At 51.0% G+C, this 27,757-nt stretch overlaps 2 protein-coding genes across 2 annotated transcripts; one reads left to right on the top strand and one right to left on the bottom strand.

Annotated features, from left to right (window-relative positions):
- Positions 1–136: 136 nt before the first annotated feature.
- On the bottom strand, positions 137–13,494 carry MFSD13A (major facilitator superfamily domain containing 13A). Its single transcript, XM_030488570.1, has 9 exons — positions 13,427–13,494; positions 7,077–7,345; positions 6,546–6,625; positions 5,311–5,760; positions 4,287–4,404; positions 3,271–3,367; positions 2,378–2,549; positions 2,044–2,237; positions 137–1,856 (listed from the first exon to the last, which is right to left on the bottom strand). Exons 2-9 carry the CDS (start codon positions 7,239–7,241, stop codon positions 1,603–1,605), a joined length of 1,530 nt encoding a protein of 509 aa, XP_030344430.1. The 5' UTR covers positions 7,242–7,345; positions 13,427–13,494; the 3' UTR covers positions 137–1,602.
- Positions 13,495–15,360: 1,866 nt separating this feature from the next.
- On the top strand, positions 15,361–26,964 carry C5H10orf95 (chromosome 5 C10orf95 homolog). Its single transcript, XM_030487149.1, has 2 exons — positions 15,361–15,441; positions 25,356–26,964. Exon 2 carries the CDS (start codon positions 25,419–25,421, stop codon positions 26,091–26,093), a length of 675 nt encoding a protein of 224 aa, XP_030343009.1. The 5' UTR covers positions 15,361–15,441; positions 25,356–25,418; the 3' UTR covers positions 26,094–26,964.
- Positions 26,965–27,757: the final 793 nt, after the last annotated feature.

Here is a 27,757-nt window from a genome sequence, read left to right as displayed (position 1 = left end):
TCCCCAGCAACCATTATCCCTGAGACCTCAGTTTGCCGCTATGGAGAGGTCAAGGGCTGGTGCAGTTCTGCCTCTCTTCTCCCACACAACCACAGCCAGGTGACATCCACCCTCTGGGAAAAAAACCACCAAGCAGTACAGAAAAAGATCATCTTTAATTTATGAAATGAAGGATCATTCTCAAACCTTGTGATAAGTTGCACATAACTTAGGATTGGAACACCATGAGCTACAGAAGCCTCACAGCAGGAATGTCTTGGTCCAAGACAGAAGGCAGCCATGTCCTGAGGCAGGATGGAAGGTTTGTGGGTGACCCCAGAGGGAACCTGGCACTAAACATCAGCACATCCCTACGCAGACACTTTCAGACGCTGCCTGCGCACCCCTCCTGCTGCAGGCACGCACAGGGCAGAGCTCTGCTTTGGCACATCACTTCTGCCTACCCCCAAGTGCAATGCAGGGACTGGGGAGACACTCACTAACCTCAGGGCTCCCTTTGGTGACTATCTGCTCCCTGCCAAAACCACCTTGGGCCCATGGCTTGGGAGCCATGGATCTGGTCACACTCTGGGACACCCATTTCAAGTGGAGAGAAGCTGAGATATCTTGTCTCTCCCCACAGGGGTAAAATCTCAGCCCTGTGCCAGCCCAGTGTTCTCAGAAAGGTTCCAAAGAGGAATTGAAGGCACAAAAGCAAGACCTGGTGTCTCCTCCAGGCTGTGCTCTCCCCCTGCAAGAGGGGAAGGTGCCAGGCTGCCTGTCACCTGGGAGGGCCCTGGGCAGGGAGGCACTTCCATGGCTGGGTTAGGGGCTGGTTTGCTCAGCCCCACAGCCCCTGCCAGAGTGGGAGGGGGCTGTCAGCTGTGTGACACTGTGCTAAGCCAGGGCTGTAGAAGGGAGAGGAGGAATAAGCAGGCAGCAGAATGCCAAATGCCATGTTCCAGCTCCAGGCTCCAAGCCCAGTTCCATCCCAAAGCCTTTCCCAGCCTGCAACAACTCCCTCTGCAAGGCTACGAAGGAGGGAACTCAGCAGAAAACAAGCACAGCTGGCAGCCCCTGGCTGTGCAGGATATTGTCCTGGGAACAAGAAATGCCTTGGTGGATTTGGTCCAAGAACCGCAGCACTGTATGTGGGAGGGGTTGTAACATCTACTGGGAAAGGCCTTCAGGGTCCTCCCATCCCTGCTCCTGCTGTCACCCTGTCAGTCACTTGGTCCCTCAGGAGCCTCCTGCTCCATTCCCCACAGCTGCAGGGCTCTAGAGCAAAGAAGGACTCCCTGTGCGGTTGTCTCTCGCTCAGCCAGAGGCTGTGGTTCCCCAAGGCCATGCCCAGGGTACAGGATGGCACCAGGGATGTGTCTGTCTCTAGCACACGCTGCAACCCAGCGCCTCCCCGCTGCTCCCTGGGGCAGCTCAGGATGAAATGCTCTTGCTCCTGTGGCCAGGCGATCTACCCCAGGCCCCCCATGCTGAACTTCTCTGCCTTCCCCAGTGGCCACCTCTTGGAATGGATAAACGTTGGCATTACAGCATTGCACAGTTGAGCTGTAAACATTGGGCTGCCTCAGCCCACCAGCCTGCACCCAGGGGGCTTGGGCACCCCTAGATCGTTTTGACCTCTGGTGCTTGGCCTTGGGTCAGGTTCTGGCGCTGAGCCTTCACCATCTGCAGACGCTTCCCATGCAAATTGAACTGAGACCAGCTGAGGAGCTGCAGCAGTGCACATGTAATGGGTACGAAGACAAGGAGGTAAAAACAGCCCTGGCGAAGCGTTGGCTCCAGGAATGCAGGAGACTGCAGCTTCGGCTGGGCACTCACCAAGGTGCTCAAGGGGTTGCGCTGGAAGATGTCGTAACCTGGTGTCAGAGAAGAGTCTATGAGACTGGGGACAGTGGGGATGGACCTTTGTCACCTCAAGTGACCGGCCTTGGAGATGCAGAGACCTGGCACAGCCCTCTGCACCCACACGGGACATAGTGGAGGACACTGAACTCGCAGGTCTGCCCTCTCCTGCCCCGCTGCTTTCCCTGGGAGCACCCTTACCTGTGTATGCACAGAGCAGCCAGGTGCCGATCAGAGGGGCGAAGGTCTGGCCAGGCTTGGTGACCAGAGCCACCATCCCAAAGAGCAGTGCAGAGGCTGCCTGCTTCCTGCGGTTCAGGACTAGATCCTCATCCACCAAGTCGGTGACCACCAGGTTGAGCAACTTACAGGTCCCTTCTGTGAACACCCGGTTGCTGCAGAACAACAGGCAAAGCACTGAATAGGGACATCACGGCTTCTGTGTGACCCTGGCTACAGTTCCCTGCCTCCCACTCCTCTCCCCAAGACAAGTCATTTCCCTCCCCAGGCGGCAGAGGAAGGGACTGCTGCCTACCTGGCAATGAAGATGCAGAGCAGATACACCTGATCCGGTCCTGCCAGGAGCATGACAATGCTGAGAGCCAGCTTCAGGAAGAAGAGTCCTCGCACCACAGCGTAAACCCCATAGCGGCGGCAGAGGGACAGGAAGTAGAGGTTGTTGAGGTGGGGGGCAATGTAGGAAACACCTGAGCAGAGACAGAGGCACAAATAGCTTGAGGGAGTTTCAGTATCCACTGTGCCCCCAGGACCAATACTGAAAGAGAACAAGGCTGCCGTCCCCAGCAGAGCTGTAGGACACATGGTACAGAACAGCCCCGGGCACATACAGAATGCTGCAGCAGATGCACCCGGTGGCTCTGTGGCCCAGCACACACACTTCCCACAGAGAGAAGCCTTCTGCCAGCAACTTCCAGGGCAGGAAGGGAGAAAAGACTTGCCCAGTGTCACGCAGGGGCTGGGAGCAGAACTCAGGGACAGGACACTGTGACCAGTCCTGACCCACACAGAACCCTCCCATTGCCCACATACCACATTGCCACAGCAGCCTGGAAATGGTCCATATGCCACAGGGGGAAAGGGATTAGATTCAGGGCTGTGTTCCCTGCTGCATGCTGGGGACACTCTCTGCAGCCACTAATGCTCAGAACACCTCCTTTGTGGGGTTTAGGCCAGAGTCCAGCACATTGGGCTCCTCATCACTAGAAAAGGCTCCAGGTTACTTCTGTGCCCATGAAGGACAACTCAGAGGCCCCAGGGAAGCATGTGGGGCATGTGCACATGTGAATCTTACAGGCCAGAGACCTGCATGTGAGCACACCTCTCCCCAGATGGAGTTTGGGAAGAGTGAACCCAGACTGAAGCCAAGTCCTACCCTGGCTGCTCCCTCCAGTCCCACCTGAGACTCACCAAGCAGGAAGGATCCTGTAGAGACAGAGATCTGGTCTGACAGCAGGTGCTCCAGGAACAGAGGGAAGAAGTTGCTGTTAAAGTGGCAGTGAAAAACCTGCGAAGGCAGCATGCAGATGAGCTGGTCAGCAGGAGCAGCAGTTAAGAGAGCAGAAAAAGCCAACAGCCTTCTGGGCTCTGTTATCCTGGGAGCCCTGCGCCAAGGGACCATGCAGGATGGGCCTGGAGTACTTCAGCAGAGCAAAAGCTTGGCTGTGGAGTTTACAACTCCGCAGGCTGAGACTGCAAAGCTGCAGCACCACCAGCCGTGCCCACTGTGTGGTCAGCACCGCTTCCCAGCTGCTGGGGCAGGCGGGGCAAGGAGGTGACAGTGGTGACCACAAGGGTTTGGGGGAGACAGTGGCACAGCAGGAGGGAAGAGGCAGCTGTCGGGAAGAGGCTTGAATGCAAAGATGCAGACCAGCATCAAGAGCCTGCCTGAAGGGAAGTGAGGGATCCCCAGGGAGACAGGGAGCTGTGAGTGCAGCACGAAGCTGGGCAGCCTGCCGGCATTTGGTAGTAATCAGTGCAGAGGATGAAGAACAGAAATGGCAAAAGCCAGCTGGGAGGTGAATCCAGCTGGACAGCGAGAACAGTGATGGGAGCCTCAGGAAAGGAGAAGGAGACTGCTGACAGCCACGCCAGCAAACTGCACTCCTGAACTCATCCCCACCACGAGCCAGGCCTTGTGCTTCTGCACCCCAGATGGGCTGTGGTGAGCTTATCCAGCCCCCATGCTCCAGTTTATGCTGCAGGGAGAGGAAGGAGCACCCCACAGCTTACTCAGGAAGTATCCTTGGGTCACAACAGGGAGAGTGGCTACCAGCTGCTGAATCAGCCGGCATGTGCAGGAGGCTCCAAGAGCAAGCGGGCACTGGCAAGCCCTCTGGGGGAACTCACACGCAGCTGAATCACCACCTCAAACAGGCAGAGGCACCACGCATCCTCTGAATCACACACACCGCTGCTGCGCCCACCTGGATGAGGTTCATGCCGACAAACCAGAGGAAGTTGCGGTGCCGGGAGAGCTGCTGGAGATACTCTGCCAGGGTGATCCTCTTCTCCGGGGGGACGGATAGTTTCTCGATGTACAGCCTAAAGGGAGAGGAGGAAAAGCAACCATAAATCCCTCACACCAAGCAGGGGAGAGCGCACAAGCTCTCCCTTTGTAGATGCGGAGCTGCCTCTCCTCAGCTCCCATCCCAACCATCCCTCTCCCCAGACCAAATCAAAACAGCAGAGTCTACACCAGTGTTTGCTTATTGCTAGCAAGAACTACAGGTAACAGGTCTCTCAAAGAACATTTGTCTTCCAAACCCAAAATTCAAGCATCTGTCCATGGAAGCATCATCCTCTTATTAGCCATTCCACTACACATATGCTCCTCTTCCAGACCCCTGCAGTTAGCTCACCTGGCACAGCTCATCAAGATCTGCCGTGTTACTGCAGCATAATGCTGGCAGCTCATAACAAGAGATGACAAGTGAGGCAGCCCAAAGAAAAGCAAGGGAGCTGAAGGGGGAAAACCAGCTGCGTTGTGGCTACCGACAGCCCAGCCACTATCAGGTAGCTAAAACAAGCAAAAGGGTAAGAGATATTCACTTGTCCCACTCCAGAGGGAATGGGCAGCAAGGTGGCCTCATGCTCAAGCAGGAATGCTGTCACGATAAGCTGCTTCTGATGTTTTGCCAGTCACAGGCCCCACTGGGTGCTCTAGATATTAACTCATTTCATGCTCCAAACAGTGGATGGCCATGCAGCAGGTCAGGGCTCTGCCTCCAGTTTGGGCCAGGGGTGCCACAAGATAGTTTTGTCCTATTTAGGAGCCAGTGCGACAGAGGTGATTCTGAAAACTGTATCAACAGACAAGAACCACAGAGGATTAACAGAAGTTTGCCTCGTTCTGGATCTTTCCACAGATTTCATTTGTTGCAGCGTGTAACAGAACTCTACAGATCTATGCCAGGCCTTGGTCCCTGCTGCAGATTCGGTGACACTTACTCTTTTAGGGTTGATTCCTGGTCCCATTTGGCTTTCCCACCAGCCTCAAAGCGCTGGCGGAGCAGCTGTGTGCACAGGGTGAAGCCAACGATGGAGCAGAGGGCCAGCAGGACGCAAAATATGCGAAAGGAAAAGAAGTCCTCTTTGTTCCACACTGCGTAGGACATGAAGACAGAGAGGGAGCCTATGGCACTAAAGAGGGAGCAGTAGAAGTTGAGGCTGGTCCTGTCTTTTGCTGAAACAGCCAGGTCTGCGAGCAAGGCGTTGTGATGGAGGTCGACCATGGTGAGGAAGCTGTCATACATGCAAAGGCAAAGAAGGAACTGCAAACCAGGATGAGCCCAGGCAACCCAGAAAGCCAGGAAAGAGATGGCAAAGAGGGGGCCATTGTGGCTTAGTGCTTTGAGTCTCTTCAGAACTACTTCAGGGGAGGAAATCTCCGCTCCTGGCCTGCAACAGAAGACAAAAACTTTAGACACCTGGACAAAACCCTGCATGACCATGCATTCTCCCTCTCCGAGGAAGTGGTATAAGTGGCATAGACACAAATACAGCCTTTGCTTACATAACAAGCACCGACACCAGACACCTTCTCAGCTAATATGTGAATACACTGAAAATATGGGTTTAAGAAGGCCAAAAAGCATGAAGGGGTAGTTTTCTTCAGAGCAAGTCTTCCTGACAGTGCTGCACTGTCTGTGCTTTGCACCATGTAAGTGATTTCAACGAGCACTTGAAGTTTTTATTAGTTGCAGGAAGCTACACTATGATTTTCCTTAAAAGCTTGATGTAAATACATGAGAAATGCTAATGGCCAACAGTGATCCATGCTACAGGGAGTTTGGGAATAACTGGCCTCAGGCATTCCAGCGGAAGTAATTGTCTTTTCCCCCTGTGTCTCCTGAACCATGTACAGACACCCTCCAACACCCCACTAAGAGGTTTGCTCACACAGCAGGGGCTTGAGATTTCAGACACCCATATTTTGAGCTCTGTACCACTCATATGATTGTTAAGGGTTAGGGTCACATACACCAGGTAAGTGTGTGACAGCCAAGTCCTGAAATAACATGCAGAGTATTGAATGCCAAAGATGCCAGGAAAAGGAGGTATTTAAGAGCTCCATGCCTCAGGAACTATTCCCACACCATCATTTTAAAGCTGCCAATTTCACGTCATCTCCCCCAGAGACTAAACAATTCCTCAGCCTCTGCTGGAAGCAGGAGCTAACTTACTGCTGCGTGCTGAGGAACACTCGGTCGCTCAGCCAGCCGAACAGAGGGTCATTGAGGCTGTTCCAGATCAGAAACACCGTCTAGGGAAGAAAACAGGACAGTGAAACAAAGCACAGGACAGCTCCTGTCAGCTGTGTTACTGAAGCAAGCAGTGCTGAGCTGGCACAGTGAAAAACCAGCAGGAACCATCCCAGCACACCTTTCCTGCCCCACACCGCGGGATGATTCTGCTGCCTGGGGCAACTGCCAGATTTGACACAGCAGGGCAGTGGTTTTCACTGTTGTGAAACACCCCAATATCCCCAAGGAAAGGCGGTCTTAAGAACAAAGTCTCTGGGTTTTCTATCCCAGCCTGTTCCATCTTTATATGAGTGGGAAAGCCTGAAAAGTTCAATTCAGCACTTGGAAGGCTCACTTTGCAAAGGGGAACACTGCTATTGCTGCTAATGCTCTTCACACTTCTAAGCAAGAAGCGGGTTTGGTTTCACAATTTCTTTCTTAAGAGGGCAGAAGCCTATGGAAAAGACTAACCTCTCCGATCCAGAAGGACAGTTTATCAATCTTGTAAACAGAGACAAAAGTGTCCACGTAGTACAGGAGGAACACGTTGTGCAAAATGGAAACAAAGAGCGACAGGGACCCGTAGATCACTGCAGTGGGCAAATGGAAGAGACAAGCCACGAGTCGCAACCCCATGTCGGTGCAGTCAGTGTTCAGCTCCCTGGATCACCTCCATTTCAGATGGGATGTCTTATCCCAACACCTGCGACATCTTTTTGGGGGCCAATCCATTGTTGCTCCTACAGGAAAATAAAATTAAATTAAATCAAATCAGGTTCAATTTCTTTAAATGAATTAACGGTTGAATCAAATTAATTGCTCAATCTTTGCCTGCAGAGATCAGAATACATATTGCTTTGAGGAGCTGTTCAAAGTGGATTGGAGAGGATTTAAGAGACTAAAAGCTGTCTGCTGCACTGACGCTGTTTCCTTAAGCTGAGGCCGGGCTGTGGGCTCCCAGAGCTACACCTGTCTCCTCATGAGCAGGCTGCCCTGTTCTTTACCCTGTGATGCTCTTCCTCATCCCACAAGCAGCCGATCAGCTTTCCAGCTCTTTCCCGGGAGGAATGAAGCTAGAGAGCTGCAAACAACAGAGCAGCTTTCAGAAAACACACAACGCGTCACTGACAGTTTTAGGTACCAGTGTACATTTTTAGCCACAGAAAAATGCCAACAGCTCTGATGTAACCTCACACGCATGCTGCTTTCCCCAGGCAGTCACAGCTGACTGCAACTGGGCTGGCTCAGACGGGAGATATTTATGGCAAGCAGTATTGCTGCTTCATGGCATGAAGAGACACAACCAGAACACGATAGCATGCAGCAGACATGCTGCCAGCATGGGATAAAGGCAACCAGAAGCTGTTTAGCAGCTGTCCAGCTCATCTTAGAGTGGCATGAATTTTAGGGTCAGTGTCTGAAATAAAGATGCTTTGGCTGGACAGAAATATATATATGGAAATAAAACAAGTGGAAAAGCACAAGTCGCTGTATGTTCACATAGGGCTGAGGTACAAGGGGGCTCCTCGGGCTGGCAGTGACTGGAGCTCACAGCCAGGAGATGGCTCCATCGTCCTCCCACCGTGTACTCTGGTGCTTTTCAGCCTGGGCCCCCTCTCACACTCCAGTCGCTGCAGACCAAAGGCAGAACACAGGCACCTCTTCAGAGGCACTCGTGTATCTGGTGAGATGTCAAGGGTTCTTCAATCAGTGTAAACCAGCTTCTCCAGCCCCTGCCACCATAAGAAGCCCTGTTCACAGCGTACGTGTGATGGGTGACAACAAGGTCACTATCTTAACACTGTCAAAAGCAAGATAAAGGGCTGGAAGTCACTCTGTTTCAGCCCTCCAGGGTCTGCATTCACCCAACTCAGACACGCTATGGGGACTTCACAACTGAGGATAAGAATGAGCACATCAAAACGGGAACCTGTGCACCAAGCCAGCCTTCTTGGGCTTGCAACATCAGCTGCATCAAGTCCAAGCAGAAGATCAAGGGGAAGGATAAACAGCTGGGTACGAAACCTGATGAAACACCAGTCCCATTCAGCAGTTCCCAGAAGCCATGAGTCTGACCACTTCTAGGCAAGATCACAAAAGCAAAAATAACCATCCGCTCTGCCTAGCCCAAGGAATTCCTCATAACTAGCTCAGAAGGATTAGGAACAGCATTTGTTCCAATCAATTGCATCACTAGATTGAAACTGCACATCGACTCCACTCCCAGCCAAAGCACTAGACCTCAACTGGATCCAACTGCAGAGCCTTCGTGGAGCTAAGCCACCGTTCCACAGCCCCACCATGCCAAAACCCATGGGCAGATAAAAGGAAGACACTGCTTGGAGGGGAATTCAGCCAGACAATGAACTTTTATAGGTGTAATTAAAGACAGACAAGCCTCAAGGGGAAATTGCATTTTGTATGGTCATGAATTGAAAAGGAATCAAGAATCTGTGACGTGTAAAGATAAAGCAGAAGGGAGAGCTAAGCCAACTGACCCACCGATGAGTCCTCTGTCTCTCACCAAGAGCCTTCTGCAGACAACTGGCTCAACGGCAGATGAAGCCACCAGAGTGTTGGGCAACTCATGAACGGGATGGAGAACAAGCAGACAGCACCATTCTGCACAATATGAAACTGCAGGATATCCAGACCTTGACCGCTGCGTGCATATCTAACCTCACTACAAACTTCCTGAGACATACAGATGAGGGAGAACAAAGAAAGGCAACCAGTGGGGTCAAGGGACTGAGGCAGCTGCCCGCTGAGGAAGGACTAAGCAGCTGGGACTCTTCAGGTGGAGAGGAAAGGTTGAAGGGGGACACGGCCGAGGTTTATGTCCCATGTGCAGTGGATATGGTGAAGGTGGAAGTGCCGCGTGCCAGGACCCAAGAGCTAGGAGCACGCACTGCAACCAGCAGGAAATCAGTTTAAAGCACACGAAAATACTTCTTTACCTGGCAGGTAGCAAACATCTGACATCTGCTGCCAAAGCAGGTTAAGGATTGGACAATTTAATGGAAAACAGCTGTACACAGACAACTACTACAGGGAACAGGCAGGGAAATCCTCTCCAGCATCCTGAATCCCAGGGCTGTGCAAACTAGGGGTGGACAAGTGGAAAGGCCACAGGCAGTGGCCAGGCTCATGTGCTCGCCTCCTAAACAGCATCTCCTGCTGCAGCCGTGGGGCAGGACATGGGGTGAGACAGACCAGCGGTCTGATGCACAAAGGCAATTCTTAACCTGACTTCCCTACCCAAATCCTGTTTGAAAGCAAAGGCTCTCAAGGCTTGCTCCTTAGTGCTGCACTTCACACCGTACCCACCCAAACGATGCCTCACTAAGCACATGTTGCACAAACCACAGCTGCTGAAGTTTACCGAGACACCTCATTTTGAATGTTTAAAGAATGTGAAGTTGCACTTCCTCCCCTTCTCCCTCGTCACTCCCTCACAGATGTGCAACCCCTCCAGCCAGCTGACATTTGTAAGTGATTTCACTTCGCTGGGATAGCTGTTAAGTCATTTTATATATATTTCCCCCGTCTCCCCATCTGCAAATGTGCAGATGAAAAGAAACAAATCACAGTTGTCTGTAAAAAGTGGATTTTGCTTCCACATCCAAAGCACTGTGTTATTTAAGCTTGCCATACTGGTATTTTCGTAACCTTTTCCTTGGGATGGAGAATTGCTCATGGAGTATGTCAGAACTTTTCAACATTCGGCTTTTAAGTAGTAATGGGAAAAGGAGCTGCAGGAGGGAACAGCTGTCATTCATTCACACTGAACTTCTAAGGCACAGCCATAAAGCAGCAAGCTTGTAAATTAGAAAGCAACCAGCCTTTATTTGAGAACCTTCCACCTCCGCATCTGACATCTGGCTCCTGCCAGTGACGTTTGCAGATGTTATCTTTTTGAGAAGGATGTTTGAATAGTGGCTACCAGGAAAGAACCGGTTTTGTTTGAGTGCTGGCATACGGCGGCTGGAAACACACCACAGTTTGGGGCTCCAACATCTGCTCTAACTTCCTCGCCAGCTCACAGCTGGATTCACAAGTCATTGTGTCCCATGGCAATTTGGCAACCCTTTGGCCTTGCAACAAGGCTGAGCTCCAGCCTTCCACAGCTGAAGTCAGTTGTACTGAGCTAGCAGCAGAGCTTTGTATGTGACTCTTGGCCCAAGCCTGTCTTTTAAGCAGGGCCAGACAATTCCTATATGCTGAAGTTGTCACTCAGGAACCTGCTATAGTCATCTGCAAACCTGACCGCAGTAACAGGATGACCCTCCCGTTCATTCCCCACCATGTGGGTAATGCAGGCTGGAATATCCCAAGTAATACTTCATGATAGGTCTGTGCTTGCTCCAGCCGTCACTACGCTGCCTCAGCTGCATATTCTGGATTTTGTATGGCTTACCAGCTGAAGCAGAGGGCCAGAAAAATACACGAGCTCTGTGTGTCTGCATCTGCAACACAATAAATGCACCGGCTGGAGAAGCAACCCGAGAGGGGACACTATTTCCAGACATTCGTCATGGCCAGACAGGACTGGGCTGCTGACAGCCCAGCGCCACGAACAGGGAAGCTGCACCCATGGAACAGCTGATGCCGTGACCTGTCCCAGCGCAGTGCCTGGTGCTGGGCACACCAATTCCTCACAGACTTTACAAGTGACATGTTCAGTCACAGATGTCTTCATCTGGTCAGGCTTATCCATCAGTGACAAGCCTGTTTTGTGAGCACAGCCCAGGCTCAGCACGCTCCTTCCCACCCTGCACATGGTACCTCCAAAGCACAGACACCTCACCCCATGGAGCTGCTTAGATTCTGGCAGGACTCTGTTCAGCAAGAAGGCACATCCCTCCACAGAGCTATTTCACAATGAAACTGAAAGTTTCATTCCCTCCATTGGTCCCTTCAAATGGTCCCTCCATTTAGACAAAAAAAAGTCTCAAAATCCTGTTCCTGTCCCAGGAAAGCTCCTACCTAGACACATACTCCACAAAATTTAGGCTCCTCTGACCAAACTTCGACCCTGTGCACCCTCTTAGAGATAAATACATTTCCAAGACTCTCAGTTTCTCCATGTACTACTTCTGAAAACCTAACGCCATGTTTCCTCAGATAATCCACTAGAGATTCTTGAAGGAACACCAAACATGTCCCACGTGAAACATTAACAGACTCCCCAACAGCAGCCTGGTATCTGAAAGGTAAAGCAATGAAGCCTTTGAAAACCTGATACCACCCGGATCAGACACGGAAACAGACCACTTCGAAGAGGCCATGAGGGTGTTTCCTGGTACTGTTTGCCAATTCAACAATCACAGATGCCTCCATATCGTGAGAGGTTTGGTGACACTCTTCTTATTCCAGGCAATCATGTGTTTCCATCAGGTTCTTCCACCGCTCCTGCAGAGCTCATACACGTAAACTGTAACATCAGTAAAGTGATGAACTGCCACACAAATGACACTTAACATCTTAAGCCAGCTGGTAGTTTGTGCAAAGCTGTGTTCCAGCAGAGCAATCTCATTAAATCAGATCTCATTCCCTAATGAGATTACGAGGTTCATCAATAGAGGTAAATGTGTAGATCTCCTAGCCCTGGAACTTGGTAAGGCAGCACATGGCATCCCTTTCTTAAACAATTGTTTTACAGCGTAAGGAAAGTGTGTTGGATGTATTAAAAACTGTTTCCCCATGATATTACTGTCATTACAAGCTCTAACCCTGTAGTGGACTTCACAGGACTGGTACAGGAACCATTGCCAGGTAACTCTGCCCACAAATTACGAGTTTGGAAGTACTTATGAAACCCTGATTGAACACAACCTCCCAAGACTGGAATTATAGAAGCTAGAAGACAGGATTGCTGCACAGATACTGCCTGCCCTTGTTAAGACTCAATAGGTAGCATCAGGTGAGAAAAACTTGTTACCACTGTGCCCAAGTGCAGCAACCAGGAGTTTCTACTGCCTATCTCCATCTTCTCACTGGGGAGACCCATCACCTCTGCAAACCCTTGAAAGCCAAAGCCCCCCCGGTGCCCCAGCTGCAGCCACAGGGCCACGCACCACTAAGCAAGGGCTGAGGGAAGCCCGGCTGTAGTGGCCATCAGAGATCTCTGTAGCATTTAGGTTTAAAAAACACCCCTAGGTCCCCGGCTAAAGCATCCGACATCCCATGAGCAGGACAGGAGCGCAGGGAGCCAGGCGATGCCACCCAGAGAAGGGGATGCCATTTCTTTGGCCACTGAGAACACAAGCCCAAGCAGGGGTGTCACGGCAGCGCCCCATCCGCAGGGTCCCCATGCTGAGGGGAGGTCCAGCCGGGCACAGCCACTGTCGCTGGGATCCCGCTCATGCTCCATGGCACTGGACGGTCCATTTAGGGTTGTGCTGTCAGGTGTGACAGGGACACGGCAGGAGAGCCCCGCTCCACACCTCCAGCGGGGCAATGCCAGGGACACCTCTCCTTGCCGGGACGCTGCGAGGAGAGGGACGTGGGGAGGCGAATCGCTGCCGGCTCCACAGCGGGGAAACAAGCGCTGAGGCCGCTGCCCGCAGGCACTGACAGCCGGGAGGGAGCGCACACCCCTGGCCCAAATGGTACCGTCCAGAGTAACGGGGGGATGCACGCCCCAGGGCTCTACCAATGCAGGGATGGGGGGGAACGCCTCACCCCACACACGCAGCCCCGTTATAGGGGGGAATCCCCACCCCAGCCGGACTGCCCCACTGCATTGAGGGGGGTGTCCCCTACGCCGCTCCGCCCCGACGGCACCGGCATGGGGGGGATACGGTACCCGCGCCTCCTACCTGCCTCCGGTACCGGCGCTGCCCCCGCCGTTCCGCCGCCCGGCGGCACATCCACGCATGCGCGCCGCCCGACCCCCGCCGCTGGGCCGGCTCCGGCCCGACGCCATCTTATGTCCTGGCAAGTGAAGCCGCTCGCTCCGGCCGCCATCTTGTGTGAGGGCACCGCGCGGCGAGGTTTAGGCTGCCTCATTTGCATTAGTCCCGCCCCCGGCGCGCGCCGGGGTCCATCTAGCCGGAGGAGGAGGACTCCTCTATGGCTCATCCGGCTGGCGGGGCGCCGGTCGCCATGGAAACGGGGCCGGGCCCGGGGACCCGGCTCCTCGGCGGGGAGGCGAAGGCAATGTGGCGCCAGGCCTCGTCCCCCGGCGTCTTCCGTCCCTCTGCCGTGGTGTCATGGGCATGGAAGTGCACGGTACCTGCTGGTGGAGGCGGCGGGACTCGTGGTGCCTTCTCACCTGGAACACCTCGCACTGCTCCCAGGGAGCCTCTAAAGAGTGGGGACAAAACAGAGCGTGGCTGCTCAGCAGCTAGGGACCTTCCCTGGCATCCATCGAATACTTGTCTCTGGCCTTAGCCACCAGATACTTCCAAAGTATCTCCAAAGACTTACATTACATCCCGTATCCTTAAAAAAATAGAGACTGGAGTTGTCCTTCGTGACTTAAAGATCTCTCTTTGGACCTTTTTTCCTAGTAACTCCTGTTAGAACCATAGAATCACAAAATCAACTAGATTGAAAAAGACCTCTAAGGTCATCAAGTCCAACTGTTAGCTCAGGACTGCCAAGACTGCCACTAAACCATGTCACTGAGGGCCTCATCTGCACGTTTATTGCTGCTTTCAGCATACACATCCCCACATACCCTCACTGCAGCAGCTGCTCCCACCCAACTAGCCACAAATTTCACCAGAGAAAAGGCAAAAGCCAACTGAAAAGCACCATTGCATCCTACTGCTTCCCAATGATTTTATGTATTAGATTCACCGTTGGCTTCCTGAACAGGTCATTTTTATAAATTCACAGAAGCCAGGCAATTAATTGCAGGCAACAGGGTTTGCAATTAAAGAGTGATTTGTAGGTCTTTAGCTATTGAGATCACCTGCAGCACAGCATGGCATTAAGCATCCTCAGGGAACACGCTCGGCTGCAGCAGTTGTGCTGAGTGGTGAGGAGCTGACCTTGCAGCCCCAGTCCCCCTTTTCAAGCCTGTGTGGGGATTCGCACTGTGGAGGCACACAACAGTGCAGGTGCTTATAATAGTGCTGATGGGAGCCATTTGTACGGCTTCTTGCTTAATTACAACCTATTGAATGAGCAGTGAGTACAAATACCTCCAGCTTAGGTGCTTGTAGCTGAGCATGAGCAAGGAGCTGGGAGCAAAACAGAGAAAAAGGAGGGCTCATCACTAAAGTGCTTAGTGGTGGGCTTTTCTCCATGCTATTCAGACTGTAACTTTAAAATCTACAGCTCTGTTACTAATAGTGTTTTGCTGCTTTGAGAAAGAACCCGATGTTTTGGTGAGTGCTTTTGAGGTTTTTCCATGCTGGCTTTGTGTGCTGACTTCAGCTGTTCCGTTACCTGTGGCCTCTTGCCCTTGTTATGCCTGAGCTTTTATGTTCAAGGGCTTTGTTTTGTTTTGTTTATTCCCTAAGGCATCTCACTAGCTGAGACATGTACCTTGTATTAGCTTTAGTAGTCTTTTCTACAGGCAGCTAAGGTTAAAGCTCCTTGTCTGAGTACATAATGTAGTTGCTGAAGGAATGAGCTTTCTGTTGCTTTTAGGTACAAGGGCATGTTCAGGCAGGTATTGCAGCCCTGGTTACTACAGGAAAACTTCTGCAAGGTGTGATGTGGTATCTTAGTGCATCTCCTGGCTTTGTATGTGCTGTTAAGGTACGTCAGTGAAAGGAGACTGTAGAAAGCAAGCTACCTTCTTAAGATCAGGTTGTGTCCTCTACTGTTTCTTGCTCCTCGGTTAAGTGAAGGCATCATCTTGGTTGGTTTTTCTCAGGATGTGAGTACGCACACCCCAAATAAATGCCTCTCTCTGTTTTCTGTGCTTATGACTAAAGATTGGCCTGTGCTGCAATGTTTTACCAGTTAGAATGGCAAAACAGTACTAGTGCTAGCTTAAATGTTGGCAGTAGTAGCAGTGTGCAACTGAGGTATTCAGCACTTTGGTTGGGCTTTTGAAAACACAAATGCTTAAATGTCTCTGGAGGTGATGCCTTTCACCCCAGCATATCTGTTTTATCTAGTAGATGCAAGTAGAGTATCATAACTCGGTTGGGCATTGACTCATGTCAGTGCTCTAGCCCGTAACTTCTCTAGAAAGATACTAATGTAAATTGTTGTTGTTGGGTGGTGATAGGCTTTAAATACTTTAGTTTGGAAAAGATGACACAGAAAGGCTTCTCTGAGTGATTGCCTTCTTGGGAACAGAAGATTGCCTTTTGATTCCCATTAAAAAAAAAAGTTACTTTTGAGCTATGGCCTGTGTTGTCTAAAGACCATAACAGAAGGTAGTTGGGTCTTTTTTTTTTCTTAACAAAACAAATGTGTTACAGAGTTGTAGATCAGCAGATGCTGCAGCTGTTTGCCTTGGGGGATGCAGTAAGAGCAGTATCCTCATGGGTAATTCTAGCTCAGGTGCTTGAACTTGAGCTAGAAACAGTGTGTGTTGCTGTTGTAACAGAAGGCATAATCTGTTTCCTACCCTGTCCTACTGTTTGGGGTGTTGATCCCATGGGAAGATGTAGTACAAGTGCACAAGAAGTTATGCCTTTCTCGCTTCTAAACACACATCCTCAATGCAGGCTGCACAGGAGTATGGATCCAAGTGTATTTGAAACACAAGTAGTTAAGAAACGAATGGTTTGTTGTGGCACTGGATGCTGGTCTGTCCACAGAGGAAACCCGCTGTGGGCATGAAGTCCTGTGGAGAGCCAGGCTGTGTAGCCAGCTACGGCCTTTGTAGGACACCAAGAACACTTCAAGGGCAAAGACCTGTAATCAAGCAGCTGAGGGAGTGGGATGCTGTGACAGCACAAAACCAGTGTGTAAAACATGTTGCTCTGCTATTGAAACTGTCTCCGTGCAAGAAAGACTGTCTGTAGATAACTGGAGCCAGGCAGAGGAATCAAGGCTAAAGTAGAATGATTTGTCTTGGAGTGTGTAAAGTAAATAATATGCGACCAAGAGGAACCAGGAGTTGAAGCAACTCTTGCAGGGTAGAGCCTTGCAAGGCCACCTGCCCTGTATCAGTAATACCCTGTAAGGCTGAGATTGCCTAGGTGACAATATCAGAAATGCCAGACTCTGTTATGGATGTAGCAAAACTGAGACGAATAGGGAAGGAGTAATCAGGGGTGGATAGTCTGTTTGGGAGGAGACTAGTGGAAGGATGGCAAGAGCATGGCAAAAAAGTGGATCCTGAAATGAAAGAATAAGGTATAAAATGAGATGAAAATGAAGGTGGGAGCAGCTGACTGCAGAAGCACAAACATCTGTGCATGGTAATGAAGTCTGAAGACTGGGATGCTGGAGTGATGCTCCTTGGGCAAGCTGCTGGGACTCTTCATCAGGTCTATGTTGCAAAGACTTGCTGCGGGAGGGCAGAGCGGAGAGGGGTAGGCTTGCACTCAAGTACTAAGTGGTGTGGGAGCAGTGACACACTTGTAACTGAATAGCACTTGTATGTGCTTTGTAAGAAATGATTAGTAGCTTCATAGCTGTGTGCAAAAGGGTATAGATAATCACGGGGTACGAGTGGTGTGGTAATGAAGCTGTTGATCACTTGGCTGATGTATTGGTGTGAGGGACTGCTAAAAGTTAGTCCCGACTGCCATCTGAAGGGGATCAGCTGGGCAGAAGTGCTAGCTGGGGTCCATGGTCTCCTAATTTGGGCTTATTGATACTGAGATCTCTTTGAAGAAGAGACTGTGTGGATAGAGATGATGGGTATCAGATAAACTCTCGAGTGAGAGAAAGAGTGGGTCTGTTCAGCCTGTGTTTGAATATGGAGGGAATCATTTGGACTGTGAATGCTATAAAGTGCAGATTAAAATATGCTTAATTAAAGAAAGTAATATCTAGATACAGAGCCGTGTCTGGAAAAGGGTTTAGATGAGGAAAAGGCTGGTGGCTTTTTGGATCCTGAGATACAGGGCACAGAGATTCAAATCTCAGATGAGGAAGACCTCTGATATAAAAGGTGCCTGGGATGGTTACTAGGAAGATGAGACTGGTGGTGGGAGCTCTAATAACACAGAAGTTAGGCCATGCTGAAAGCAGGGCAAGTCAAGAAAGGAGAAGGCTTGGAGTGTGTCCAAAATCTAGACGTTGGTGCAGCAGACATCTGTGCCCAGGGAGAGGCTGAAGGGGTGACAGTGTCAGGCAGGGTGGCTTCCAGAGCCCTGCCTGCTGATGCAGTCACCCTGTGGTAGCACTCACCATGGCTTATTCTTGGCAGTGCAGCTGTTTCAGACCTGCTGTGTTATTCGGCAGCTGCAGTGAGAGTAGGAGTGGCTGCTCCAAACCTCTCTGTCACCACCGAGTTGCGTTTTGACTGCTATGTGAGCAGAGTTATGCACAGGGTGGTTTTTAGATCATCAGAGTCAAGTAAAGACTTGCTCTGCAATGACTAGGGCTTTTCCTCGTGTTTTGACCTCATGCAGAGTTTGGGCTCTTCACAGACCTCAGAAATAGATGCCAGACCCAAACCAGATTTCAGTGCTTTCTGGGAATGCTGCTTTGAATAGCTGAAACAGATCCACTCCCTCTTCAAAGTGCCTATATAAGGGGTGACTGACTGTAATATGCATTAAGTGTTATTTCTGCAGTCACTAGTGCCAGCTGGAGCTCTTTTCTTTGGTGCTCTAGTAAAAGCAGGGTGAGGACTGGAGTCTTCTGGCTTAAGAACTTAAATCCTCCCTCTTGGCTGAGCTGAAGAAGGGTATTCATGGTGCAAGAGCTGGGAGCAGTCCTGAGCCCATCTCCTGGTGTGTCTGAGGTCTTTGAGGCTGTCTGTCCCAAAAGGAGCTCTGGTATCAGTCATGCTCATGGTATCTTTTCAGTTGGTTTGGGCAGCTGTAAGAATCTGGACACTGAAGTAGTTCCTGATGGAAAGGTCCCCCCTGTGGTGTGGGGGGAAGTAGGGTCAGATCCCCAGCATTGCTGGGGAGTTCCTCAGACTGGGTGAATGGTGTGTGGAGGGGATGAGGCTGCTTGCAGGCTTTCTTCCATGCCAGTTGTACCACTCAGTGTGACAGAGGAGCAAACATGCTGCTTCCTGGCTGAACAGCCTTGTAGACCAGCATTTTTTTGCACTCTACAAAGCTTACATACTGGTGCCCTGCAGCTTGGGGCTGTTCCTGGCTCCTCAGCTGTGCTCAAAGCTTAATCTTCTGTTAGCTTCAGAGATGAGTGGTGAAGGAATTGGTCTGCTCTGGAAACCTGGGCTGCTTGTCCTGCTGCCAAGGTGAGGTGTCACCCCTCAGCTGCTGCTCCTGTCCAGCTCTGCACCCTGGGGATGAGGGGGGGCCCACAGCCATCTCCGTCTGCTGCTTTCTTTGATCCCACCAGAATAGCTTTTGTATTTCCCTTTTAGTAAACCCACACAAACCTGTCTGGATTGGTTGGGTTTCTCTTGTTTCTACTAATCTCTGCTTCTAATCTCTCTCAAAACCATTCCACCTTGTAGCTTTGCTGCTCTCTGTGGAGTCATTGCTTTCATTTAAAGTTCCTGCTCTTGTCTGCAAAGCCCTTTTCTTTCTTGTGGGCTGTTTTCAAGCCGCTTTCAGTATTGGTTATCTTTCTTTACATGTTACCACTAGACAGTACGAGGGATGGCAAATAGCCTCACTCCTTTTTCTGAGAAGCAAAGGCTGTGTTCTCCCGCCTCACCAAACCTTCCATCTACAAATATCTCAGCGAGGATCAGTGTAAGAAGACACTGGTGTGTAACCAGCTCCTGGCATGCGGTGCCAGCTCTGCCTGCAGGAAGCAGGTTATTGCTGCGTGCACTGTGGCATGAATTGCACGCAGAAACCTGTGACCATGGTGGCACTTGAGGCTCAAGTGTGAAGCAGAGAGTTCCTCCTGATCTCCTGCTGCGCTGGTCCAGGCTGTGCTCCGGGCCACTGGAGAGAGCACAGCAGTGCAGTGTGTGAGCAGGAGTGGGGCAGAAGCTTCATCTCAGCGTACCACACAGCATCTCTCTCCCTTGATGCTACAAGACCTTGTTTCTTCCTAGAAGTCAACCCTCCCCTCGGGTTGTGGCATACTTCAGTAAATCAAGACCTGTTCTCTGCAGCCCTGGTTGGTACTGCTAGTAATTGGCTACTGCATGATGTAGTGATCTCTTGTGGAAGTATTTAACTCTCCTTGGAGTGCTTTCCTGGGACTGTGGGTTTGCTTTTCTCTTGGAGAGTGCAGCAAAACCCCGTGGTGCTGTTTTACTCTGAGGGATGCAAAATTCAGAAGTGCTTCCATGATTAAGTGGCACTGGTGTGGAAGCTGCTCCCATACATAAAAATCAAGTCCTGAAATGACCCAGCTATTGCACTTTCCTTGAATTCCTGTGTTGCTGCCAGGCACGTCTGGCTGAGGGAAAGCATCCCTTTTAGGAAGGCAGCCAGTGCCTCTGGCCTTGAGGACCTTTACTGGCTGGGGAGGATCGAAGCTATTGTGTTGTACTGCACGGCTTTCTATGCCGCTCTCCCACCTCCCTAAGAAGTACTTGGGAATCTTCTCCTGGGTGACTTTTTCTTAAAAGACCTCAAACAGAGCATGATCTTATGTTGGCAACAGTGGGAATGGAAGCGATAAGGAAAAATAAGAAACCTCTTTGTTGTGATCAGCTCCCATGTGCTATCTCCAGCTACTTAGGTGCTGGATGAGTGTGTCTGGCATTGGAGCTGTGGAAGACAAACCTTTAGCTCGATGAGTATGTTCAGGTTTAACCTCTCTCTCCCAGAGCAGTCCTGGAAGCTTTGGTTTTTTCCGAGGGAGGCCTTTGCCAGGGCTTTGTCAGATGGCAGCAGTTATGCAGAGTCTGCTCAAAATGGGGAGACTGACTGGAAATAACTCATCGTTTCTTCATCCCCTTGGTTAGGGGAAATGTTGCTTTTCTGGTACTTATCCCTGTGCCCTTGGGAGTTGCTACAGAGCAATGGCAACAGATCTGTGGTTTTTGTGGGATGGGGAGAGCAGGGCAGAAAGCAAGCTAGAAAGGAGAGTCTGAAAGCTTGGGTGCTGGAACACTGGAGAGGAAAAGGTGACTTAATGGGATCTCCCTGTTTAGCAGCTGATCACAGGGCAATGATGTGAGGCAAGAATAGCCTTGGTTGATTCTTAGAGTAAAATAGATGTCCTCTCCTGCAGGCAAAGTGTCTCTACAGTTGTGTTGGCTTTTGGTGTGCTCCCCAAGGAAGCATCCAAGCCATTCCAAGCTGCCAGCCTGACCTGAGGACCCAGCTAATGTGGGTTGCTGCTTCAGGCAGACAGAAGAGTTGGTGACACTTTCGAACTGTTGGTCTTGGTGCAAACGATCTCTGCAGACATGTGAGATACTTGTATGAAGTTTCACACTTGGATACCGTGGCACACAGTGTGTGTTGCTCTGTGCCTGTTCTGTAGTCAGGACCACTTTAATCTCTCTCCTAGAGAATGTGCAGTCTGACATGTACTTGAATATTTACACTTCCCTTTGTTTTCTGCAGCTCCCAGTGGGTTTTATGCTCCATGACTAGGAACACCGAAAGCTCCCCAGATTCAAAGCTAGCCTGGGTGACAGTAAAGTTCTACTGCCCTGAGACATGTCCAGTAAAACCATGCTTTTCTAATGCTAGCAAGTAATTTCTGCTGCTTTAGATACTAGAAAAGCCCTAACAGCATTAGCTAGTGGTGGATTCATCACCTGTAGTAACTGTGTAATAGAGTGGTGAAACAAAATCCCCTCTCTACTTGAGCTATCAAGTGTACTGGCTGGTTTTGTATTGCAAACATTGCTTGACTGCTCCATGGCAACTCTGTCTGGGTCAGCTGGCGCTGAAGCATGCTCCGCTGGGCAGATCAAGTATTTTGGGAGCTGTGGTGTCAGCCTCCTTGACCTGTACCAAGACGTGTGAGGAGGGAGAGGCGCTGCCAGATGGCTGAGCATGGGTGAGGGAATTGCTCTGGCAAGCCTGGGAAGAGCCTGAAGTATCATGTTCTCACCAAGCAGAGATGAGGATCTCATTTCAGCTGGCTGTGACCCTCTTGTGAGTTTTCTCGCCTCTTTATTTGGTGCCTGGCTTTTCATTCAGCTCCAGCCAAGTGGGATTGAACCCTTTTCCAGCAAGGTTAAAACTGCTGGAAAGGCTTGAAGGGAGAGACTGCCTCGTCTCTTTCTTACTGGCTTGGTCTGTTGTTACTGCCTGCTGGCAGCCACAGCCCCAGTGGCCAGGCTGGGGAGGCTTGGTTCCTAAGCACAGCGTGCTGCCTGCCCAGCCACCCTTGCAGCCTGTGCCACCAAGAAGCTGGTGTGTGGTGATGGCTGGCTGTGGCTTTTGGGACCAGGGAGGCATTTCGCAGAGCTCAATCAAGCTTTAAGGACTGTTTTGCCCTTTCCTGCTCAGGCGCCAGGCAATGGGTATGGTGATGTTTCAGAAGGCACAGCAGAGCTTGAAACTGGAGCAAGGGTAGAAAGCGGATGGTAGCCTGAGGAGACAAGTCAGCCAGGATCCCCTCTCTGGTCCTACAGTTGCTCCTGAAGAGCTGGGGAGATTGAGGCTGTTGGATGCTTGCTTCCAAAGGCAGAGCAGCCTCTGGCTGCTGGCACTGGAGAAACAGGAGTAGGAGCAGGTAAAGAGGAAGGAGTGGGGGTTGGACCCTTTCCTTAAGGGGTACCACTAGGTAATGTTGGTGTCTGGGGGTTGGTTTGCTTAAGGATCTGGCTTTTGATGCCTTCTGACCATCAGATGGCCTTACAAAAGATCACCTTCCTGGCAAACCCTGTTTCCCTTGAAGCACTGCCTGCTCTCACGTCTTGGTGAGCATCGGACAGGACCAGGCAAGCTGGTACTGGTGCTCTTAAAAGCCTCTATTCCTACACATGTGGGTCTGTCACACTCTAGCTCAGCCCTGCATTCTCTAGCAGGGTTTTACTCCAGATGTGGTCTCCTAAAACCCACCTTGGAAGCTGAAGCAGCCTGAAGGTCAATATGAACGATAGGCACTGGTGTAATGGTGGGGTAAATCATGTTGTCAGCCTCTGGGAGCACAAGGCTGCAGCTCTGGAGGGGCAGAGCAGGAGCCTTGTGCCTCCAGCATACCAAAACCTTGTTGCAACAGACCTAGTGCTTCAGAGGAGTGCTGTGCCCTGGAAGCCAGGAGCTGGGATTTGTCCCCTTGTGCTTGTGAAGGTAAGCCTGTGCTGGGGCAGTCCGGAGAGCTCTGGTGCTTGGGCACAGGGGAGAGCTCAGTGATGGGGAGCAGCAGGGACCGGGCAGCATCAGGCAGCCAAAGCCCCAGCACGGAGCCAGGATTTGTCCTGGCGGGTTTTCATTCTTCCTCTGGAGCTGTGAAGTGCTGTCTGCACTATGACTGCTGTCAGCACCCTCCTCTGGGGTGATCTGCTTCCAGGGAAATGTCTTTGCTTCTGTGGTCAGGCATGTGACAATGCTGCCCGGGAGCACTCCCAGCCCTGCTTAATCCTCATCTCATTCTCCCTCTTACCTCTTCACTTTGCTTTGTCTTGCGGGCCATCCTGCCTGCCTGAGCCACCAGCTTGTTCCCCTTATCTTTTCCCAGTGCAAAATCAAAGCAATTAACAGCAGTGCTTGGGCTGCCTTGGTGCTGGAACCTGAGTGATTGAGATGGCCTGTCACCTCTCCTGCAGCTGCAGGCAAGACCTGGGAGCACTGATGCTGCCAGCCAAAATGCAGGGTGAGATGCTAGATGAGAGAACAGCTTCTCCAGGGCTGTCCTAAACTGGCATGAAGCAGGAGGGGCAAGCTGGGCTTGCATTGTTTCCCTCAGTGGTTGCAATAGCTGTGTGCTCTGTACAGACCACTTGCTCTGAAACACAGAGGGTCCATGGAAATGATCCTGTGGCTCTCAGTAGGGTTGAACTGGATTAAGAGAGGCACTGAGACTGGTTTTTAAGAAGAGATCATTTTATTCCATTTACCCACCTCATGCTGCCATTGACATACGATATCCCCCTGGATTTCTGTGGTGGCTCTGAGCAAGTTAGGCAGGCAAGATGTTGGGGAACTAGCTAATAGTATCCTCTCAATAAAGGTACAATGAGGAGTGCTCAAACAGGGTGTAGTGGAGCTGCAGGAGGCTCAGCTCCTTTTCCGAGCAGCCAGGGAAATTCGGGAAGAGATGTTTAGGAGCCCTCAAGCCCCGAGGAGCACCCAGCCCTGTCCCTGCTTGGTGGGTGCCTGAGCTATGCTCTGGTGGGAGCTGGGCTAAGTGCAGGAAATACCACAGTGCCTGCTCTCCTCCTCCCCATCACCTGCTGGGGAACCTCAGCCAAACCTGTTCAAGCTTGATTTGCCTTGAAGCCTCTTCAGTCTTTATTTTTGTAATGCCTCTAAATGAAGCAGGTTGTAGACTTCCTTTCCTCCTGTTTGAGGAGGTGATGGTTATGATGGGCTCCTGCAGCTCCTAGGCTGCCAGTCTTGTTGAAGGGTACTGCCTGCTCTTGTCTAAATGCTCTAGTGCTGTTTCCCTGTGCAAGGGTGGACTTCCAGCTCTGCACCCATGGCAAAAGCAGGCTTGAGCTAGTGCAGATCACAAACCTCAAGGGGCAGGAACAACTTGTGCTGGTTGGAAAGAGAAAACCCTCCATTGTGTAGTACCCAGCATTGCTTGGGGCAGGCGGGTTCTTAGGGGGCTGCCAAATTTCCTGTGAGGCTGGGGGAAAGCACAGAACCGAGGGGTGAGTTTCTACATCTTGGTCAACACTTGTTCGAGAGGCAAGTCTGTAGTTAAGGTTGAAGCAAAAAGAGCCTACAGGGCCTGAATCTGAGGGGTGGGGGGAATGGGGACAACAACTCGCTGGTTTTAATTCTGTGCAGGGACTTTTCCTGCCTCTGGTAGCAAAGTTTCTTTAAAAAACCCAATGCTATGTACACAGCTTCCCTTCCTGCCCTTGGGGAGAGAATGAGTCATGGGAGTACATTGCTTAATGCCCTGGAGGATACTTGGATTGTCTGGTGAGGGCAGGCTAGGAACAAATTCAGCTGTGGGTCAGCTTCTCAAGGTATAATCCACACGTAAATGCGAATGATAACTGGTGAGACTGAAGTGAGATGCTTTTACACAAGAACTGTGTCAGAGGAAATGTAGATGCACATGGATTTTGTTCTAGAAACAAAGAGGAGGCGCAGCTCTTGTTTGCTGATCAGAGCAGAAGGGCTTTGGGAGGATGGGGAGAGAGTCAAGGACTGTTGAAGCTTGCTTTTGTTAATTTAAGGTCTCCCTGGCTGGGCAAGGACATGAATGATTGCAGCAGGGCTGAGCTGTGTCCTCTTTCATCTTGGCTGAAAAATAAAGCAAGCATGTTTCACTGGTGCTTGCCTTCCCCATTTTAATGCCTGCCCAAGGGTCTCCAGCTTCTTGCAGCTTCCCAGCAGTGTAGATATGTCACAAGGATGTGAGGCCATCTCTTCTGCCCGCAGTGGTTTCTATGCCAGCTAGTTCCCATCCTTTTAACTGAGATCTGGCTGGGTTAAATGCGGAGTCCTGAGCAGCTAGCAGGCAGTCGCTGGCAATGAGGCTCTGCTTGTTCTTGGCATGTTACTGCCCTGCAACTGCAGATGTAGGGAGCATCTTTTATTAGTTGGTATGCTTACAGCGCTGCTAAGTGTACCTCCTTACTCAGCCTGGTTCTGCAATGTATATAACCAATGTGAATTGTTTCTCTTCCCCTCGCAGCTTTTGAGACTCAGCAGCTGCTCTGACGAAACATCCCTTGTGTAAAACCCCAGCTCCTGCACCATGTACCAGTCTGGCTTTGTGCCACGGGAGTACTACCCAGCCATGATCCCACCTTCTGCCTATGCCTACCCACCGCTGCGGGCTGGGAGAGCAGAAGACATGACCAGCCCTGTGATGTTCCCTCCCATCCACATGCACAACTTCTACAGCCGACCCATCACCTTTGTGGTGGACCGGAACAGCCACCCTGACTATGAGGGGGGTCAGGTGGAGTATCACCACCTCTATGGTGCCTCCAGTCCCTACTTCCGTCCATACTACACCTGGCACTTCCCTCCCATGGTCCCCGTCCCTCTCTACCATCCCTATGCAAACTACAATCCGTATGCTGCCTACCAGAGGTCAGACCAGTATCGAGACACATGGCCAGAAGGCTTCACAATGAGAGGGGAGCTTCAATGGGGGAAGCTCGGAAAGGTGTTTGGACCAAGGAAAGATCTCCCAGCATTTGTGAAGGATGATCTCCGGAGGGTTTACGGCACCTACCCACGTACCAGCGTCTCCATAACCTACAGGAAAGGGGAGTTCTTAGTGAAGGGAGACCCCAAGATAGGAGAGCAGGAATATGCAGTGGAAAAGAAAGTTATCCAGCAGGCTGTGACCCCCAGTGCCAGTGAGGCAGATGACAGCAGCGAGGACCGGAACCGTAAGAAGAAAAAGAAACTGAGACATTGATGTAGTCTGTCACCCGCCAGACAGATGCTCCAGAGCCCTTGTGGGAACCAGTTGGCAGCTGTTCTTGGTGCAGCTGGCAAGTAGCACAAGCAATGAATGCCACCACCCCTGTTGGCTTTTAACTGCTCCCCATCCTTCACAAGCTTATGGCAACTTTACCCTGTTTGCACAGTGCCTGCCCTGTGAAGAAACCACGTGGCACTCGGCTGTCAGATCAGCTCTTTGGTTCTGCCTTTGAAATGACTGTTTGATTTCCACTTGTTGGTTGTGTGGTCACAGTCTGGTGGGGGGTCTGCAGAAAGCAGCCCTTGAATAGAAAACATTGGCCTCTTCCTACTCTGTCCAAGGGAAGGTCCTGGAAGCTGGCCCCCTTCCTGGCACTCAGTAAGGAGATCAGAGCAGGATTTCCTCCAGGCTGGGGGCAGTGCAGGTCCCAGTGGAGAGAGGGGTTCTCCAACACTGTAAAGGGCAAATATTTGCATGTCTTGTCACTGCTGTTTATGACCATTCCATTGTGCTTAATCACCGTGTGATGCCTGTATGCAGCACTTCTGTACACGCTGGCAGAAGATCCTGGTGTCCCCATCCTCTTACGTTTGGTAACCTGGTGCTCAGTTCTCCTGGCCACATGTCCTTGTCAAAATCACTGCTGAGGGCCCTCCTCTGGGTCCCACTCAGCTCTGGTTGGAGATGCTGGCTCTCCAGCGAGGTTACTGGAGTTGTGAACCCCAGCACTTCCACACCTTGGTCTCTTGGAAGGGTGGACTTTGGAGTTGTGCTGGAAGCCTGGAGGGCTGTGAGGGGCTGGGTCTGACTTGCTTGTAACCTTCTGTACCTTTTAAATGATTATAAAGAATAAAAAAATCTCAAATGCAAATGCTTATATTCCCGGTTTTTAGCTGCCTGACAGCGCTCTCCTGTGAACAACCTGCAAACTGGTCTGACACCCTTCTGCAAAGTTAGGGATGGCTTCTGATGTGGCTCTGGCTCAGCTGTGGTGGCTTATTTTGCTTGCTTTGCTTGGCAGTATCCTGCCTTGCCCCAGTTTGCTGCCTGACAGCTTCCTCTTCGGGGACCAGTAGGGACTTTCTAGAGTGTGCAGGAGAAACAGGGGATCTGCTCTGTCCCCTGTAGCCTCCTCCTGACATGCCATGTGGAAGAAAGGCCTAATATTGTGTGCTCCTGATCCACAAAGCAAAGGAGAGAGCCTGTGAGGCTGAACTTGGAGGCTCGGAGTTACTATAAAGTCAAAGCAAGTGGATTTTCTAAAAAATTAATGCAACAATTTCTCATCAACTGTCTGAATTTCCTCTTCCCCCATCGGCTTCTTGGAAATAGGCTAATTCTACTGCCAGATAAAGCTGCAAGAGGGCTGAACCAGACAAACTGCTGCAGAAACCTCAGACCAAACCGATGCTGCTTAGCTGTGTTGCAAGAGTGGCTGCATGACTTGCTGAACAGGCTGGAAAAGGCCTCCACTAATGACTGGTGGCTGACCTGCTATACCTTTGGTTACCCAGCAATTCCTGTCTTTTAGTCTTCCTTAGCAAAGCAGAGCATCTTGCCTAGGTGGAGATGTGCAGTTAGATGTCCTCTCTCCTGGTCTGCAGCAGTTTTGCTGCAGCGCTGGTGTTGCACTCCCTATCCTTCCTGCAGCAGCAACT

This window comes from Strigops habroptila, chromosome 5 (genome assembly GCF_004027225.2).
Source record: "Strigops habroptila isolate Jane chromosome 5, bStrHab1.2.pri, whole genome shotgun sequence".
Classification (NCBI taxonomy): Eukaryota; Metazoa; Chordata; class Aves; order Psittaciformes; family Psittacidae; genus Strigops; species Strigops habroptila.
Note: the sequence above shows the minus strand (reverse complement) of the source record. Positions and strands in the feature narration are given on the sequence as shown.

Bases quoted from the DNA above. Each gene is read 5' to 3' on its own strand.
- MFSD13A (XM_030488570.1), bottom strand. From the start codon at position 7,241: ATGGGGTTGCGACTCGTGGCTTGTCTCTTCCATTTGCCCACTGCAGTG. The intron at 2,238-2,377 runs GTAGGCAGCAGT...GTTGTTCTGCAG, and splicing joins CTCTGCATCTTCATTGCCAG to CAACCGGGTGTTCACAGAAG. The intron at 1,857-2,043 runs GTAAGGGTGCTC...CTCTGACACCAG, and splicing joins GCTGCTCTGTGCATACACAG to GTTACGACATCTTCCAGCGC.
- C5H10orf95 (XM_030487149.1), top strand. From the start codon at position 25,419: ATGTACCAGTCTGGCTTTGTGCCACGGGAGTACTACCCAGCCATGATC.